Here is a 15125-nt window from a genome sequence, read left to right on the forward strand (position 1 = left end):
TCTTTTCATCAGAAAACTGACTTCTTTGTTGTAAAACACCAACATTAAAGGAATAGACAACAGAAAAGTTATTTAAAATGCATCCTTGTGTTGATCTTTACGCTTATCTATGGATAAAACCAATTTCCTTAGCTCTTTATACTATTGTTTTCCATCTAAAGACATCCCATGGTTGGTTTTCTCTTGAAGACCATAAAGTAAAACTAGCTACTACAATATCAGCCTTTACAAAGATAGATTGAGTCTCTCATTAAATGATTTATTATTAGATACAAAACCACTGGCAGTAACCAAAAGCATTATTCAAACGAGGATCGGTTTGGTTTCCTTATTCATAACTTTTTTGAGATGCTGCAAGAAAAGAAACTAATGAAACTTCCCTCTCATTGTTTTCTAGTTTTCACCCACTCAACCTGTTGTCTTGTTTGTGTTTTGTTCACCTGTCAGAATCGAGACACTGCTGATCCTGTTAGTTATTCCACCCGCTCAGATGCCAAAAGATAATTTGGTTGTGTAGAAATACTTGGGCTCAGGTTTCTCTCTCTCTCAAAAAGGGAAACCTGTTTCCTGTGACACAGCAAACCTGTGCAGGTATTGAGACATAAAATCTCCGTCTGTGTATCAGAGCGTTCACTACAAGTATTTATGATACGTCACTGCTGTATTGTCCTGACTGTGTCAAAGAAACTTTTGTTGTGTTAAATGCTTCCTGGTTTTGCTGTAATGGGAAATAACAGAGTCACTCCTACTGTTTTATTATAGTGATTGATCCTTGACTCAGCATTTTTCCATTCTGATGACACTGAAGGAAAATCCAACTTTAATCGTGCGTAAGACATCAACCCTCATGCCCAGCAGGATGACAATCAGTCTCTTTGTTTTATGTTTCAGAGTTGGTATCTAAAGGAGTTGCTCTGTTTTCTGAAGGAGGGATTTATTGTGGCATTTCTCTGTGCCACTATTTCCTTATCAAATATTTTCTTGAGACTAGACTAGACTTTTTACTTAGTAATTCAAGAGATAAAAGTGTCTTTATCTCATATTCCATTTCCCCTTGTGTCATTGTGATGTTATAGTTTCCTCTGCAGCTCGTACTCGTTTAACAGTTTCTGGAGAAATTTATGAAAGTACCATTTGGTTTATAATAGTATTAATAGTTAAGATTAAATTATTATTATTATTATTATTACTATTACTATTTACAAATTTCGTGAATCTGATCAAGTTATGCAAATTCAAACACATCAACAAACATTTAGGATTCAGAGAATGGTCCTACAACATCAGACATTTCACTGCTGCTAAATTTGAATGTTCTGTGATTAACCAAAAGTTACAGATCTGTCTATTTTTTTTTATTTATTTATTTATTTATTTTTTGCTATTTTCTTCTTGTTACCGTCATCTGAAAATTTTACCACCACCAAACTTTTTTTTTAATCAATCACAAACAATAAATACAGCCAAATACAGCATGTAACCAAAGACTTTCCCACTCAATTGTTGTTGAGCAAGTCTACGTTAAATTAAACATAAATGTTCTGATTGCTTTTAGCTTTGACATTTAAAGTAAAAAAAAAACTGAATAAAGTAAAGATGGGTGAATAAAATGTGATACTTCCTTGATCTAACCTATTGTTAACCCTGCTCTGAAACATGTGTGTCACATAATGCTGTACTCAGTTTTCTGGCTTCAGACAGAAAATGAAGACAACTTGATATGCCATCGTTCTGTGGAAACTCCACTGCGGTGGAGACACATGGATACTCATTTATGTTTCTCAGCATGTTAGGGGGTTAAGGAGAAAATGAGATCATTCATGTCTACGTTATTGTTTAACAAAATAACAGTGGCTTTGGGTTCATTTAAGACATGGCATTTTCCGCTACTCTGTTTTTTTTTCTTTTTAGACTTCCTTGTGATAAAACCCCTCATTAAAGGGATAATCAACTGGAAACTTTCTTAAAACGAAGCCTTGTGTTGGTCTTTATCAGTCCCATACTAATCTGTGGATAAAACAAATTTCTGCACCACTGTGTGAGCATTTTAAATATGTTTAAGTCGCAAACTTTTTGTCCAACAAAATGGCATTCAGTCTATTACACTGGTTTCTCTTTTAGAGGAATGAAGCAACGCTCTTCCCAAATGTTCTCCTTTACTTTGTTTCTAAATATTGGTGCAGATATGAATGAATATGCTCCTTTTGCACAATTATCTACCAGATTCCCTTTTTGCAGCTCAGGTTTTGTGGTTCAGCGTTGCTTCTTCTTCAAGCCTCTTTTTGATCTCAGTGTGTAGTTTGGTGTCAGAACTGGGTGTGAAACAGTGTCCTCTCACTTTTAATGCGGTTTCAATGATAAATCTGTTTAATTATGTCCATACAAGTCTTTTTAGGTCTATATCAAACACTTGGACAGAGTTACCAATCCAATAGTGGCTAACAAAGGCCTCATTAACAAGCCTGCCAGTAACTTGTTTCATTTCTTGATAAATATCAGAGTAATCTTGTGGGTGTGTTTTATGCTTCAGAGTTAGTATCTAAAGGAGTTGTTCTGTTTTCTAAAGGAGGGATTTATTGGAGGATTTATTATTACATCTTTTTTTATTAGTCTCTTTTCATTTCTTAGGTAAAGATCTAAAAGTGTCCTTATTATATATTCTACATCCCTGTTAAGAGATTTCTGCCTTTATTGGACAAAATATGGATAGAAATATCAGTTAATTAATATGAAAAATCTTACAAACGTGATTAAATCATTTAAGTTCAAACAAGTTAAAAGGGTCTAAAGATTGTGAAGTCTGTGCTGAATAATGCCCATGTGGCAATAACTGCAGCACATGGATCATTATTTTCATGACCTCATGGCCATCACTGTTTTCAATTTTGATTTTCTAAGAAGCCAAAACACAGGTTTGCAGTTTATAAGTTTATATTTAAATATTTCCTCTCAATGTTTTAGCCCTGTAATATGTAATAATGGTACAATAAAACACCAATAACCCCATAAAACCTGGATTTATATCTCATAATACCATATATATATATATATATATATATATATATATATATATATATATATATATATATATATATATATATATATATATATATATATATATATATATATATATATATGCTGTAAACCAGATGCTAAGTTAGTTAAATATTATAAATTTGAAAATTGCACCAACTATCAGTCTAAATATAGGCCTGATGGTGATTAGATCCGAGAGGCACTTAAGGAATGAAACAGACTGTCCAATCTTGTTATGTTGATTATTTTATTTCTCACACAAGACTTCTGAACAACAACTGCTAGTTCATCATTATGCTATTTCAAATGCTGCTAAATGCTCCAAAATTTCATTTCATTGCAAAATTTCTTTGTTTTGAGTCATTTCCATGAGCTCCTAGCCCATTTATTGAAATATAAAATCAGTGTTTTGAACTGAATTTACACACGTTTCTTTTTTCTTTTTTTTAAGAAGCATTGGAGTTCATTCTGCTGTTTTTCAGCACACTGTACTGTACCGTACTGTATTGTCCTAAAAGCTGTCAACTCGTGTATTATATTTTTTAAAAAAAGGGTATATACTCATGTAAATAGTTTATTAATATATTTATATATTTTTTCTTGTAATCTAAAATTTGGTTTTGAGTCAAAGTTGCATAACAATTAAAGCTGCAAGCAGCGTTGGAGGCCTAGAAAGACATGAAACGTTCACTATGCACTAGATGGCAGACTTTCATTTTAACTTCGCCAATTCGTTTTTCTCCTTGCATTTCATTTAACCTGCTCAGTGGCTGCACTTGCATGAATGCTGCTATGGGAAAGTTTTCTTTTTTTCCTTTGTTTTTTCTTTTTTAATGTGGTTAATGATTTAATTTTTTAACTTTCTGCTTTTTCATTAGAAAATTCATAGATTTTGCAAACCTAAGTCAATGCAAGACACTCATCAGTGATCAGAGGAATTGGAAGCATCATAACCATCAGGACAACGGTCTATCAAGAAAGTCATAGTGGTTATCCACTCTAGTATTTGTCACACTGTGACAAATCCCCTGTAAAATCTAAAGTGGACTACTGACAACAGGAGTGCCAGCAAGTTACTGCAATACTTGCGGTGAACTCATTGCTGCTCTGTTACCAGTAAAGTTCAAGTTTTTAAGGATTTACTGGTGAATTCCAATACATAAAACTGGATGATGTCAGCTACCAGTTTCTTGATAACTAACACACCCTGTGTGACGGCAGTAAGTACGTAAAAGACGCGTACCTTTCCTGCCCTTACCTATCAATAAGTAAGTCTGCTGGCATAAGAAGAAAGCTGAATAGGAGCAATGTATCTACCTTATCTTGTAGAATGGTGTCTGAGATCAACATTATTTGCTTCCCTACAAGTTCTGGACACTGTTTTTCCTTATTGTCACAATTACGTGCTTCAGATAAATTTTATTGTTAGACAAAGATGGTCTACATATAAAACTCATTTCCTTAAAGGGTGATTGTTTTCCCCACAAACCAATAAGAACAAAGAACCTTTTTACATTTGCAAAGATATTAACTTGACCACCAGGACTTCTGGAAAAACAGTATTTGGGCTGAAGATAAAAAACAAAGTGGAACATCTGATTTAAAACTCACAAGTTACCTTGTCAAAGTCTTGGCTAAGATCTGAACTGGATACTGTGGTACAACCTAAAAACGTTCTGTTCATATTTCAAAATCTCCTTATGTGGTTCAATAAAAAGAATTTAGCTGCTTTGAGAAGGACCAAATTCTTTCATAGTGACACAAAAGTCTCATTGCCAGTTGATGCCACTTGTTACCACAATGGCATCTAGAAAATAGGCTTAGGGAGCAATTACATGGGGCAAAGTTGGTTAAAATAGCTTAATTTCCCAATTGAGAACTCAGAATATAATTTTAAAACTGCGTTTTGTTTTCACTCAGATTACCTTTTTTATTTTTATTGTCTCTATTGAGCCTTACTGCTGCCAAGGAACAGACAGATTTTGATTTAAAGCAACCTGCCCTGTTAATCATGTTTTCCATTTGCTGTTTCCTTTCCTGCTGCAAAACACATATTTATGTTATGTTTCTGTTTATGAATAGACAAGCAATCCATTGCATTTTAAATGATCCTCATTTCACTTTTCAAAATATAACTTTACAAGCATCTTAAGCTGATTGAAAGGTGGATTCCATTTCTCCTATTGATGACTTTTCCTGGATGTTGCATGCAGAAACACAAAGGAAGCTTTGTTCTCCTTGTAGTCTAGCAGTTTTCTCCAACTCAGAACCCACCTCTTGATTTGTGTATTTTAAAGGTCACCACCTCTTACCTAAAGACACCTGTCTGGGTATAGTTAGACGGAAACGAGCTGTGTCACAGCTTCAGGTACATGGTATATCTACCGTGCTGAATAGAGACTCAGGTGTGTGGAAATCTGATGTTGCGACGCTGCTGTATTGTGTTGAGTGTGTAGGAGAAACATTTGCATTAACTATGTCACAGTGACGCTTCTGGACTCCCCCTGGGCGAGGCCCCTCCTTTTGTGTCCAAGAATGTGACAAGAGATTTATTTATGTTTTTTTTTTTCTTGTTTGTCTGAAATAAAAGTTGCCTTTATGGCAAAAAAAAAAAAGTTTTAAAATGTTTAATGACGCTCAAAATGTGCATTAAAGAATCTTTAATCAGTGTGAATGCTCAAATTCCTTCCAGGTCTAAAAAAAGCAAACAGATCTCCTCTTTCCAGTCGTTTCCAAACAAATGTCTCCAGATTCTGTTGAAGGTAAACATTAAGAAGCTTCTCAGTTACAGATTCTTTTACCGAGTCAATAAAATACTTCCTTATGATCCCAATGTTCGTTGAAGTGAAGCCTTATGCAGACCGTTTAGTCAACACACCGATCCTTAGATCAACAGCAATTTGTGGATTTATTTGAGCAATGAAATATTTATTTTATTTTATTTTTTACAGTTTCTCACCATTAGTCATTTTATAGCTGGTTTTCTTTCAAAAACAAGTAACTGATTTCCCTGTGGGATGCTGGAAGTGTTTTATAAGGTCCTTGGTTTAAGTTAATATACGTAACTTGTCTCAACGTGAATTAGGTTGAAAGATCTCAAAAAGCAGCACATTGTGCTCTAAAGTAAAGATATTCAATGAGAAGCAAAGTCTGGAAGGGTTAGAAACCTACTACAAAGATGTTGGCATTTGCAGAAAGACATTGTGGAAAATAAGGAACAGAAGTGAACTTTCTTACCAAAATTACTCCAAGAACACATTGGAGACTCATCTATTGGGTCATAAATTTCTTGATGAAAACGGCTTGATGAGATCAAAAACTGGGGAAAATATTCTGTGGTCTAAGGAGACAAAAGCAAGATGTGGGCAATCTTCCATCTGTCTTGAAACTAACGGAGCATTTCAGAAAAACAAACTGCTACTCAAACATGGTGGTGGCAGAATGATGGTCTGGGCCTGCTTTGCTGCTTCAGGACCTGCAGATTCTGGTCTCTACCAGAAAAGCCATCAGTTTGTCGAGCATATGTAGGTTAAGCAGCAGAACATTTATCAAAAGCGCAACAGAAAATCCAGTTTTACACGATTTTCTTGAAACAAAAATGAATATTTCAGTGTCCTGGTCAGAATCTGGACTTAAATCGGACTCAGATGCTGTGACATTATCGTTTATGCGTGGAGACAATTCAATTACACAATTATTATGAATTATGAATTACACAATTCAGCAAATGCGATTGGGCTGAAATTGTTTCACAGCCTTTTAAAAATCCCTCGGCTAGTTGTTGGACATCCTTAAAGGAAGTTGTGGCTCTCAGGTTTGTGGTCCATGTACATTTTCTTTTCAGGGCCAGGCTGATAGTTTAATTTGATTCATAAAGAAAAATCATCATTTGCAAACAGATTCTTGTGTTCACTGAAGGGTTTGTCTTTGTTTTGTATTACATTAAAATATTTGATTGTAGTCCTTAGATGTTTAAATGTGACATCAAAAAAAAAGAAAAAACCTCAGGAAAACTTAAGGGGGTTATATTTTTTCTTAGTAGCTTTTTCAAAAGCAGCGACTGTAATCAAGAATGGTTTTATGATCGGGTATGACTGTAAAATGTGCAGATTCATTGTGTGTTAAAAATGTTGGTGATCCATCAACAGTGGTATTTTAAAAATGTCTTCCTTTTCGTCATTTGACGTCTGAATGAGTAGCTTAAGCTGACTGTAAGGGTGAGTTCATTTCCCTTAATCTTATTTACGACTTTTCTTGGGTGTTGCAGAACGAACCCTAAAGGAAACATCACTCACGTTATTATGTAAGAGTTTTTGTGTAGAGTGGATCCTCTTTTCTTCTTTGATAATTTTGTGGTTAGTGTTGAGTCATGTTTCAATAATAGACCTGACAAAAGCAATCTAATTAGGTACTGTAATGTGAACCACTGCTGCGTTGTTCTGACTCTGTGGGAGAGACCTTGTTTTACATTAACTGTGTCGAAGTGTACATGTTTCTCCATTTATTCTGCAGCGTGAAATGAAACGTATTGACCTCCACAGGATTGTAATCCAAGTTGGTCCTTTCACAGCTATTCTGTGGCAATATCATGAATGTGCCAGGTATGCTTTATGTATGAAAGAGCCTACATCTACAGGGGTGCAAAGATAAGCCAGGTGAAACCTCTTTCCTTTTGTCCCAATAAAAATGGCTCCAGATTCTGTTACATCAGAACACAGAATATTTCTGGCTCGGTTTTCTTTTCATCAAGTATAAATACATCCTCATGTTAAAACACAATATTTGAGAACACGTGCACAGCTTCAGATAAGCAGCTTTGCGTTAATATCCCCCAGTCCACAGCCTGACCTCCTGGACCTCCTAGTGTTTCCATGCCATTGTGTGTGCTCGTTTTCCTCTATACCCTTCGCCTGTCGTCACATGGGATCACTCACACACAGCCTGATTCCTGCCGGAGGTTTCTTCCCGTTAAAAGAAGATGATTTCTTCTTTCAATTGGTAAAATGAATCATTGGGTCATTTTCTAATTGTTGTAATGAACTGAACTTGATCACTTTGTATAATAACACTGTATTTCATTTCCCTCAATTAAATGATCTGGAAAAAAAAGAAAAGAAAAACCTTGTTTCATTTTCTAATCAACATAACCTCACTCTTAGCATATTTTGTTGAGTAGAATGGGAACACAGACTACCTGTCATTTGTCTTGGTCCGCGTTTATGTTATTTTACATATTTTATTGTATTTGCAGATGCATGCTACTGGTGACTCTGATTTCTCCCACAGTTAGCTGTTATAGGCCCACATTTAAATGTCCCAACACTCTCAGCTCTTCATTCACATGCATTTAGAGTATTGTGGAGCATTGTGATGTTTCTCTTCTTTCTTGTCCCCCTGAAAGTTTTTTGCAGGTATTTCTGGCTCTGGAGACAGATACCTCTGATCAGTGTTTGCTTCTGTTATTTTAGAAATTCTCCTCATGAAATTGTTCAGGAGTTATGGACGTGCCCCTTAAGTCTTTACTTGTATGGATTGTACTTTTGTATATGTCACTATTTTGCATTCTCTTCCTCTATAAGCTCAACGGAGCAGAAATCTTCTGTTTTGACACAACTTTACTGTGTAAATATCATCTACAGAAAAACTTAACATGAAGTGAATCAAAGTTTCAACTGTATAATTTTCAAAGAAATTTATCATTAGCAACACTTAAGCTTTATCTCATTGATATGATAAATAATGAATACAGGAAGTAGCTAAATGTTTTGCTCACTTTAGAGTGTTTTTCTTTAATCAATAACACCCAAAGGTTAATCATTTCTTCCCTTTTTGTTTTCATTCCCCCTTACAGTTGTTTTTCAGAAAACCACAGAGAGGCTTACGTATGTTTGTTCAATAGCAGCCGTTGCACGGCTAAACTTGGCAGGTGAATGACAGAGACAAGCAGAAACTGCAAAACTCATTAACTTGAGTTTATCACAGATGGGAATTGGGAAGTTCCTTGATTTCTCAGAAATACTTGAAGCCCTTTGTGGGCACTCAAAATGTACAAGTTGGTCAATTCTACAGATGGCCTGGTGATAAAACCCCAGCCTGCTTCTTTTGAAATGATTTACGAAAAGCGATTAACCTACTTGACAGATCAAGGTGGTGCAATTACAAATGTCACAGGGTCACAGGAAAAATCCCGGGTCTTTTGACTACAACAGGGAAGGTTTTTACGGCTTCTTCTGTATTTACTCAGGTTGTGTTAGGCTGAGATCAAAATGTGTTTGAAGATCTGAATCATTTATATGTGACAAAAGGGCAGTGAAGAAAGAAAACTGTGAGAAGGACATAGTTTTTCCACAGCACTTTATCTTGTAGGGACAGACATCACTAATATTTTCTGGGTCAAATAAATCCAGTTTTAATATTTTTGGGGGAAATATCTTCAATACGTATTTTTAAAGGTTTTAGAGGACACACAACATCAAAGCTTATTTATTCTTTTGACTGAAACTTAATTTTAGTCCAAAGACCAAAATAAAGTCATTGAGTCATCGCTTGTCATTTTTCTTTTGCAGACTAAATTTAGTAGCTGAAAGTCAGAGGGAATTTTTTTTAAAGATAATATTACATCTTTCAGGAAAACTACTTCCTTACCCTTACGTGAAATAATGCTTTGACAGTTAAGTTAATGATTTGACAAACAAATTAAGTCGATTACTTCCGGTTTAGTTAGACGCTGCTTACTGTCTTGGAACTAATGTGGGTTTCTACTCCGGGTCCAGTCAGCTCTTCTAGCTAGAAGAAGCATCATTAGCCTCAGCTCAATGCTGTTTGCTCAGAGAATGAAAGAGCTGTTAGATGTTTACATGCACATTCTCCTCTTTGGGATTAAAATGAAAGAGGGTGAATCAAGACGGTGCTATTGAATTTTAAAAATGTTGACTTTATTGGACAAATGTTTTGGTTCTGAACGTCGCCTGGTCTGCCAGTCATTATTTTACTTTTTTTTTTCACTCTCAGGAGTTTCACACAGAAGTTAAGCAGCATTTTAGGAACTTATCATACAAGGGGAAATTGTTATACCTTGATGATTTTTTTCTTTATTTTTCTGGTTAGGGCAATGTTTTAATGTCATATTACCAAAAATCTATTTCAAAATTCTAGGTCATAATAGTAAAAGATGAACATCTGTTTAGGCATATGTATGTTACAGGTGAGAATTTTGGCGACACTTTATTTGACGGGGTGCATAAGACTGACATAACACCTGTCATGAGCATAAAGGAGTCTTTATGAATGTCTATGACTGTCATGAAGACTGACTGACAGAAAAACAGTTCAGTGTTTCGCCGAGAAATATTTCACTTTGATGAAAACTATGGTGTATGGCAAGATCCCACACCGCTCTTTGGCTTCTCATCACGCAGCTTCTAGTGACGAAGTCGATGCACAGCTGTTTCTGCATGGAGAAGCATGAGAGGAAGATGAAGTTCCTCACTCTCCTCTTATTATCTCCATCCATCCATCCATCCATCCATCCATCCATCCATCCATCCATCCATCCATCCATCCATCCATCCATCCATCCATCCATCCATCCATCCATCCATCCATCCATCCATCCATCCATCCATCCATCTGATCATTTTAATCAGACAATCTGTCTGGGATCAAGAGGCTAAACATTTTTGAAGCAGCCTTCTACTCTATTATTGATGAATTGATCGTGAAAGATGTAACAAATACATGACTGGAAAGAAGATCAGAAGTTCATTTTTTACTGGAAAATTACACACCCAAACAACAATTTAGGAATTCAGCAAGTTTATTAGGATGAAAACACAGACAAATATGCTACATTTGCCAAGCACAATATGTGAGGCATTGCCTTAAACAAGTATTTCAATAAACAACTGATTTAGCCATACAACATATATAAATATTAAATAGCTGCACTATATCACACTAACTAACACACCCACTTCAGACCCAGTCTATTCTCTGATGATGATTTAATTACAATCTCTTTTCATTCACATTATGGATTTTCTTTCTAGACTAAATATTTTATCTTTGTAAATTCAAGAAACTCAACCTTAAACACCAGCAAGCATTTTAATGTCCTTCTTCTTTGGTAAAGGAAACTCTTTGTGATAATAAAACATTTTTAATATAAATATAAAGTTCAACATATTTTTTGTTGCATTTTGAGGTTACTTTGCACTAAATAGTCAGACTCTGTTATTTTGTAGTGTAGGTTTGCAATATATCTTCATTGCAGCTGTGAGAGCAAGTGCTGGCAGTCGTCAAGTCTGTCCAGCTCATCCACCGCCTCGATCAGCCGCTCAACCTTCGCCGATGGAAGCACCACCTCTGCGTTGTTCCTGAATTTCTTCCTCAGGCTCTCGTTGGTCAGCGGGTTGCGCCAGTGGCCGTAGAAGGTATCACAGCGTCCCTTCAGAATGTCTCCTCCCACAAGCGTCACCTGGACCTCCCCGTACATCACGTTGAAGTTTGCGGGGTTGTCGTGGGGATGCTCCAGCCGAACGCGGCTCAACAGAGCGCGGAGCTCGGGGCGGCTAATGGCGCCTGGCGTGAAGGACTGGACGGTCACCTCACCATCCAGGAGAGCGCTGCAGGCGTTAAACTGGAAGGAGTGGCGGGCCTCATGCTCCGACTCAGGGAAAGGCCTGTTGATGTATTTAGAGAGGGGGACTCTGAGCAAGATGTCCTGGAGTTGATCTGGAGAGACCTTTCCAGGACCAAAGCCCACTAGAAGCTTATGGACGGAAGCTGCAGCATCTGCCACCCAGTGCATCCCCAGATGGGCGGGGAAGCGCTTGAAGCCCATGTCCTGCTCCTCTAGCAGGAATGCATGGCCATCATGGGGTGAATCTAAAGGCTGTGGCATGTAATCTTCATAAAAAGCACTAAAGCCTGCCACTCCTGCAACAGCATCCAACACCAGAGGACTGGCCTCTAGGCCTCTGGATGCCAGAAGGGCAGCTTCAAGCCCAAGGCGTGAGGCGTTGCCGATGTGGAGGGGTTTAGACTGAGTGGCAGCATTAGCCATGGGAGCTCCAGCCAGGGAAGCAGCTATCGCCAAGGCATGGCTGCACTGAGAGGAGTCCAGAGACAGGAGGCGAGCACAGGCTGCTGCACTTCCCATGGGACCGACCACAGTGGGAGGATGAAACCTGACAGAGGACACACAGAGACCTTTTTGTAAATAAACATTCTTGTGACTAAATAAATATTTTTAGATTACATGTGTTAAAAACATATTAACAGAACAATCAGACCTCTAGCTAATGGACAAGGTGTTTTGTTTATTTGACTTTTTGGTATTTTATGAAGAAAACAAGTAGAGGGTGTAAAGTCATATGAGTGTGCAAATCACACAGTATTTTTCCTAGACTTGGCTTACTGTGCTAGAGCTACAGAGCCCATGTTGTTCCTGAGATTAAGATCATTACGTTCCGTTCTGAGCATAACGACAACTGCATATAGCACCTCAGTGACCAATAGTACTCTTCTTGATCAGCACAGGAAGTCTATTAACTCATATGGATAAAAGTAGAATAAGCTACATACAAGGAGGTCTGTGCTGAGTAAGTTTTATCTTGATGTAACTTGACTCCAAGTCTGAGGAACAGACCTTTTAGGAATATTGTGGGCCTCGTTGGAGAACCTCATCAGGCGGCCCTGGATCTCGATGCCCACATTAAACGCGAGTAAGAAGTCCAGACCGCTGGGCTTCCTGCTGGCCGGCATCATGTCACTGAGCGCTAACACAGCAGGAAGGACGGCTCCGGATGGGTGAGTTGCTGGATGCCAGGTGTCGTCAAAGTCCATGGAGTGAGTCTGGAACCAAAAAGACTTTATTCATTAGATGCTGTTGGATCAGAGTAAATCAGAAAGCAGTTTATAGCTCAGTTGACTCAGATCACCTGTTTACAGTCTTAGTAAAGTGCGTCTTTGTCTGGGCCCGGTGTGTTTAAAACGAAAAGGAAAATTACTTAAACTGCTTCCCGAAGAAACAAGCTTGATGTTCAGGTGGCTTCTCTGGTAGCAGATGCACTCATGGAAATATTTAGGGCGAGGTGGCTTGTTTTGATTTTTGTAAACCAGCCGTGTTGCTCGAGGAGCCAGACTGCAGGAACAGCTGAGTAAAAGCAGTTCCTGTAATCAGAGACCAAACTCGGTCCAGGTCCTCATACTCACCGCCACTCCGTTGACGAAAGCAGCCAGGGTTGGGGAAAGCCGGACGTCGCTGCGGCCGTACACAGAGCTGATGAAATCAGGTGCATACATGTGCTGAAATGAAAAGACTTTAGTAAATGAGCAATTCTTGACCAAAACATTTTCAATAGCCAGAGATCTTTTACTCCTTTGATCATTTATCTCCACACTGAATCTCCCCAGACTCAGCATTTCTGATTGTACAGAGTCACTGATTTGTACGTTGTTAATAGAGACTTTGATTTACCTGGCAGTGCTGCAGGGCCAGATCAAAGACATCTGTTGTGCTTCCAATGAGGCCGACCCCGATGCTGTCCAGCACCATCCTTTTGCTGCGCTGGAGGACAACGGGGGACAAATGCTGGGGCTTGATTTCACTGATGAACTGCCCAAAACTGGCTGTGACTGTGTCCTCTGGAGCTGGATGCTTCAGGACTGCAGCAAAGAGGAGGAAAAACAAATGTTGGTTTGTGTGAGCTCATAAATGTGGTGGAACACCAGCCAGCTTATTTTTTTTGTTTTTTTTGTTTTTGCAACAGAAAATGAGAAAATAAGCAGAAATCCTTACTCATCACTGCAGACTGATGCACTCCTCTGGCAGCCTGAACTGGCCGCATGGTTTTCTGCAGGTGAAAGACAAAACATTTGCTTATTTACACCTCAGGCACCTTAAGAACAGTCTATTTTTGTTTTTAACATTTAAAGTCTTAAACAAGAAACCGAGACCACTGCAGTTTTTTTTTTCCTTGACCCTGTGTCTCAGAGTGAACTTCACTCAGGTTGTAACTTCAATGATGAACAACAATCAGGACCTTTTCCTTCTCTAAGAGCTGCTGTCTCAGAGCTGTAACAAGTGTGGCTTAACAAAAACTCCTTCAAATATCTTTTCTTTATCATTTACTCTCACTAAAAAGACTCAAAATAATATCATGGCTAAACATGAGAAAAGTCATTTAATAGATTTTTGATCTCAACCAGAAGGTAAAAAAGTTTAATCCTTCTACTTCTATTTCTTACCTGTAGCACTGAGAACATGGCTTCAACTTGCTTCTGTCACAGAGATTTTCTTTTTTTTTTCCTTCCAGCAGCTTTTTTTCCCAAAGGATGCTGATGCTTCTCTGGTGGTAGGTAAATCTGCCTGCCTTATATAGTCCAGGACACACAATGACCGCAAAAAAACCGGACAGGGCAGGGCAGGTGTATCTGCGGCAAGTTTCCCTCGAATCAAAATGCAGTTTCCATGGTAGTCATTGTCCCCCATTGTCTCAGAAGGCATCATCATGGGAGGAGGAAGCAAGAGTCTAATCTTTGTACAAGGTGCAAATAGTGATGTCACCCTCCTCAGTATGAAGTCTGTGTGATTGAGTTGGGGAATTTTCATGAACTCCTCCTACAAACACCTCCTGAGTCTTATTTAAAACAAACTTTCACTCTTGCTGCAGCACAAATCAACACCTCATCTGTCTGAGGCACTTCACCTGGTAAGACTTCACTTACTTGTTTTGATACTAACAAGAGCTAAACCTTTGTCACAGCATGTACCCTGGAGTCTAAAATTAACAAAGTGTAGGTTTTTATTTACATTATGATTATTTATCTTTCTTCAAGTTTTTTCAAGATTCTCTCACATTGAATTCAGGACTGTGGTTTGATTATTCCAAAACGGTTAAAGTAAGACAAAACTTGTTGGAAAAACAAAACAAAAACTTTAAGCCTACTTTTGCCAGGGATAGAAATAGTTTGTTTTTCACAGCAGTTTTTAACTTGCTACAACAAGAAAATGACAGCATTCACAGTTTTAAGGGTAAATATGTTTGAAGGAAATGCTTTACTTTGGAGTAAATAGTTTCTGCCAT

General features: G+C 37.8%; 1 protein-coding gene across 1 annotated transcript; it reads right to left on the reverse strand.

The window, feature by feature from the left end:
* Window positions 1-10834: 10834 nt before the first annotated feature.
* On the reverse strand, window positions 10835-15113 carry LOC145553228 (cis-aconitate decarboxylase-like). Its single transcript, XM_081612007.1, has 6 exons — window positions 14287-15113; window positions 13838-13892; window positions 13517-13704; window positions 13252-13344; window positions 12686-12891; window positions 10835-12224 (listed from the first exon to the last, which is right to left on the reverse strand). Exons 1-6 carry the CDS (start codon window positions 14302-14304, stop codon window positions 11300-11302), a joined length of 1485 nt encoding a protein of 494 aa, XP_081468133.1. The 5' UTR covers window positions 14305-15113; the 3' UTR covers window positions 10835-11299.
* Between the last annotated feature and the right edge of the window lie 12 nt (window positions 15114-15125).

This window comes from Poecilia reticulata, chromosome 10 (genome assembly GCF_904066995.2).
Source record: "Poecilia reticulata chromosome 10, P_reticulata-male-v2, whole genome shotgun sequence".
In the NCBI taxonomy this organism is placed as follows: Eukaryota; Metazoa; Chordata; class Actinopteri; order Cyprinodontiformes; family Poeciliidae; genus Poecilia; species Poecilia reticulata.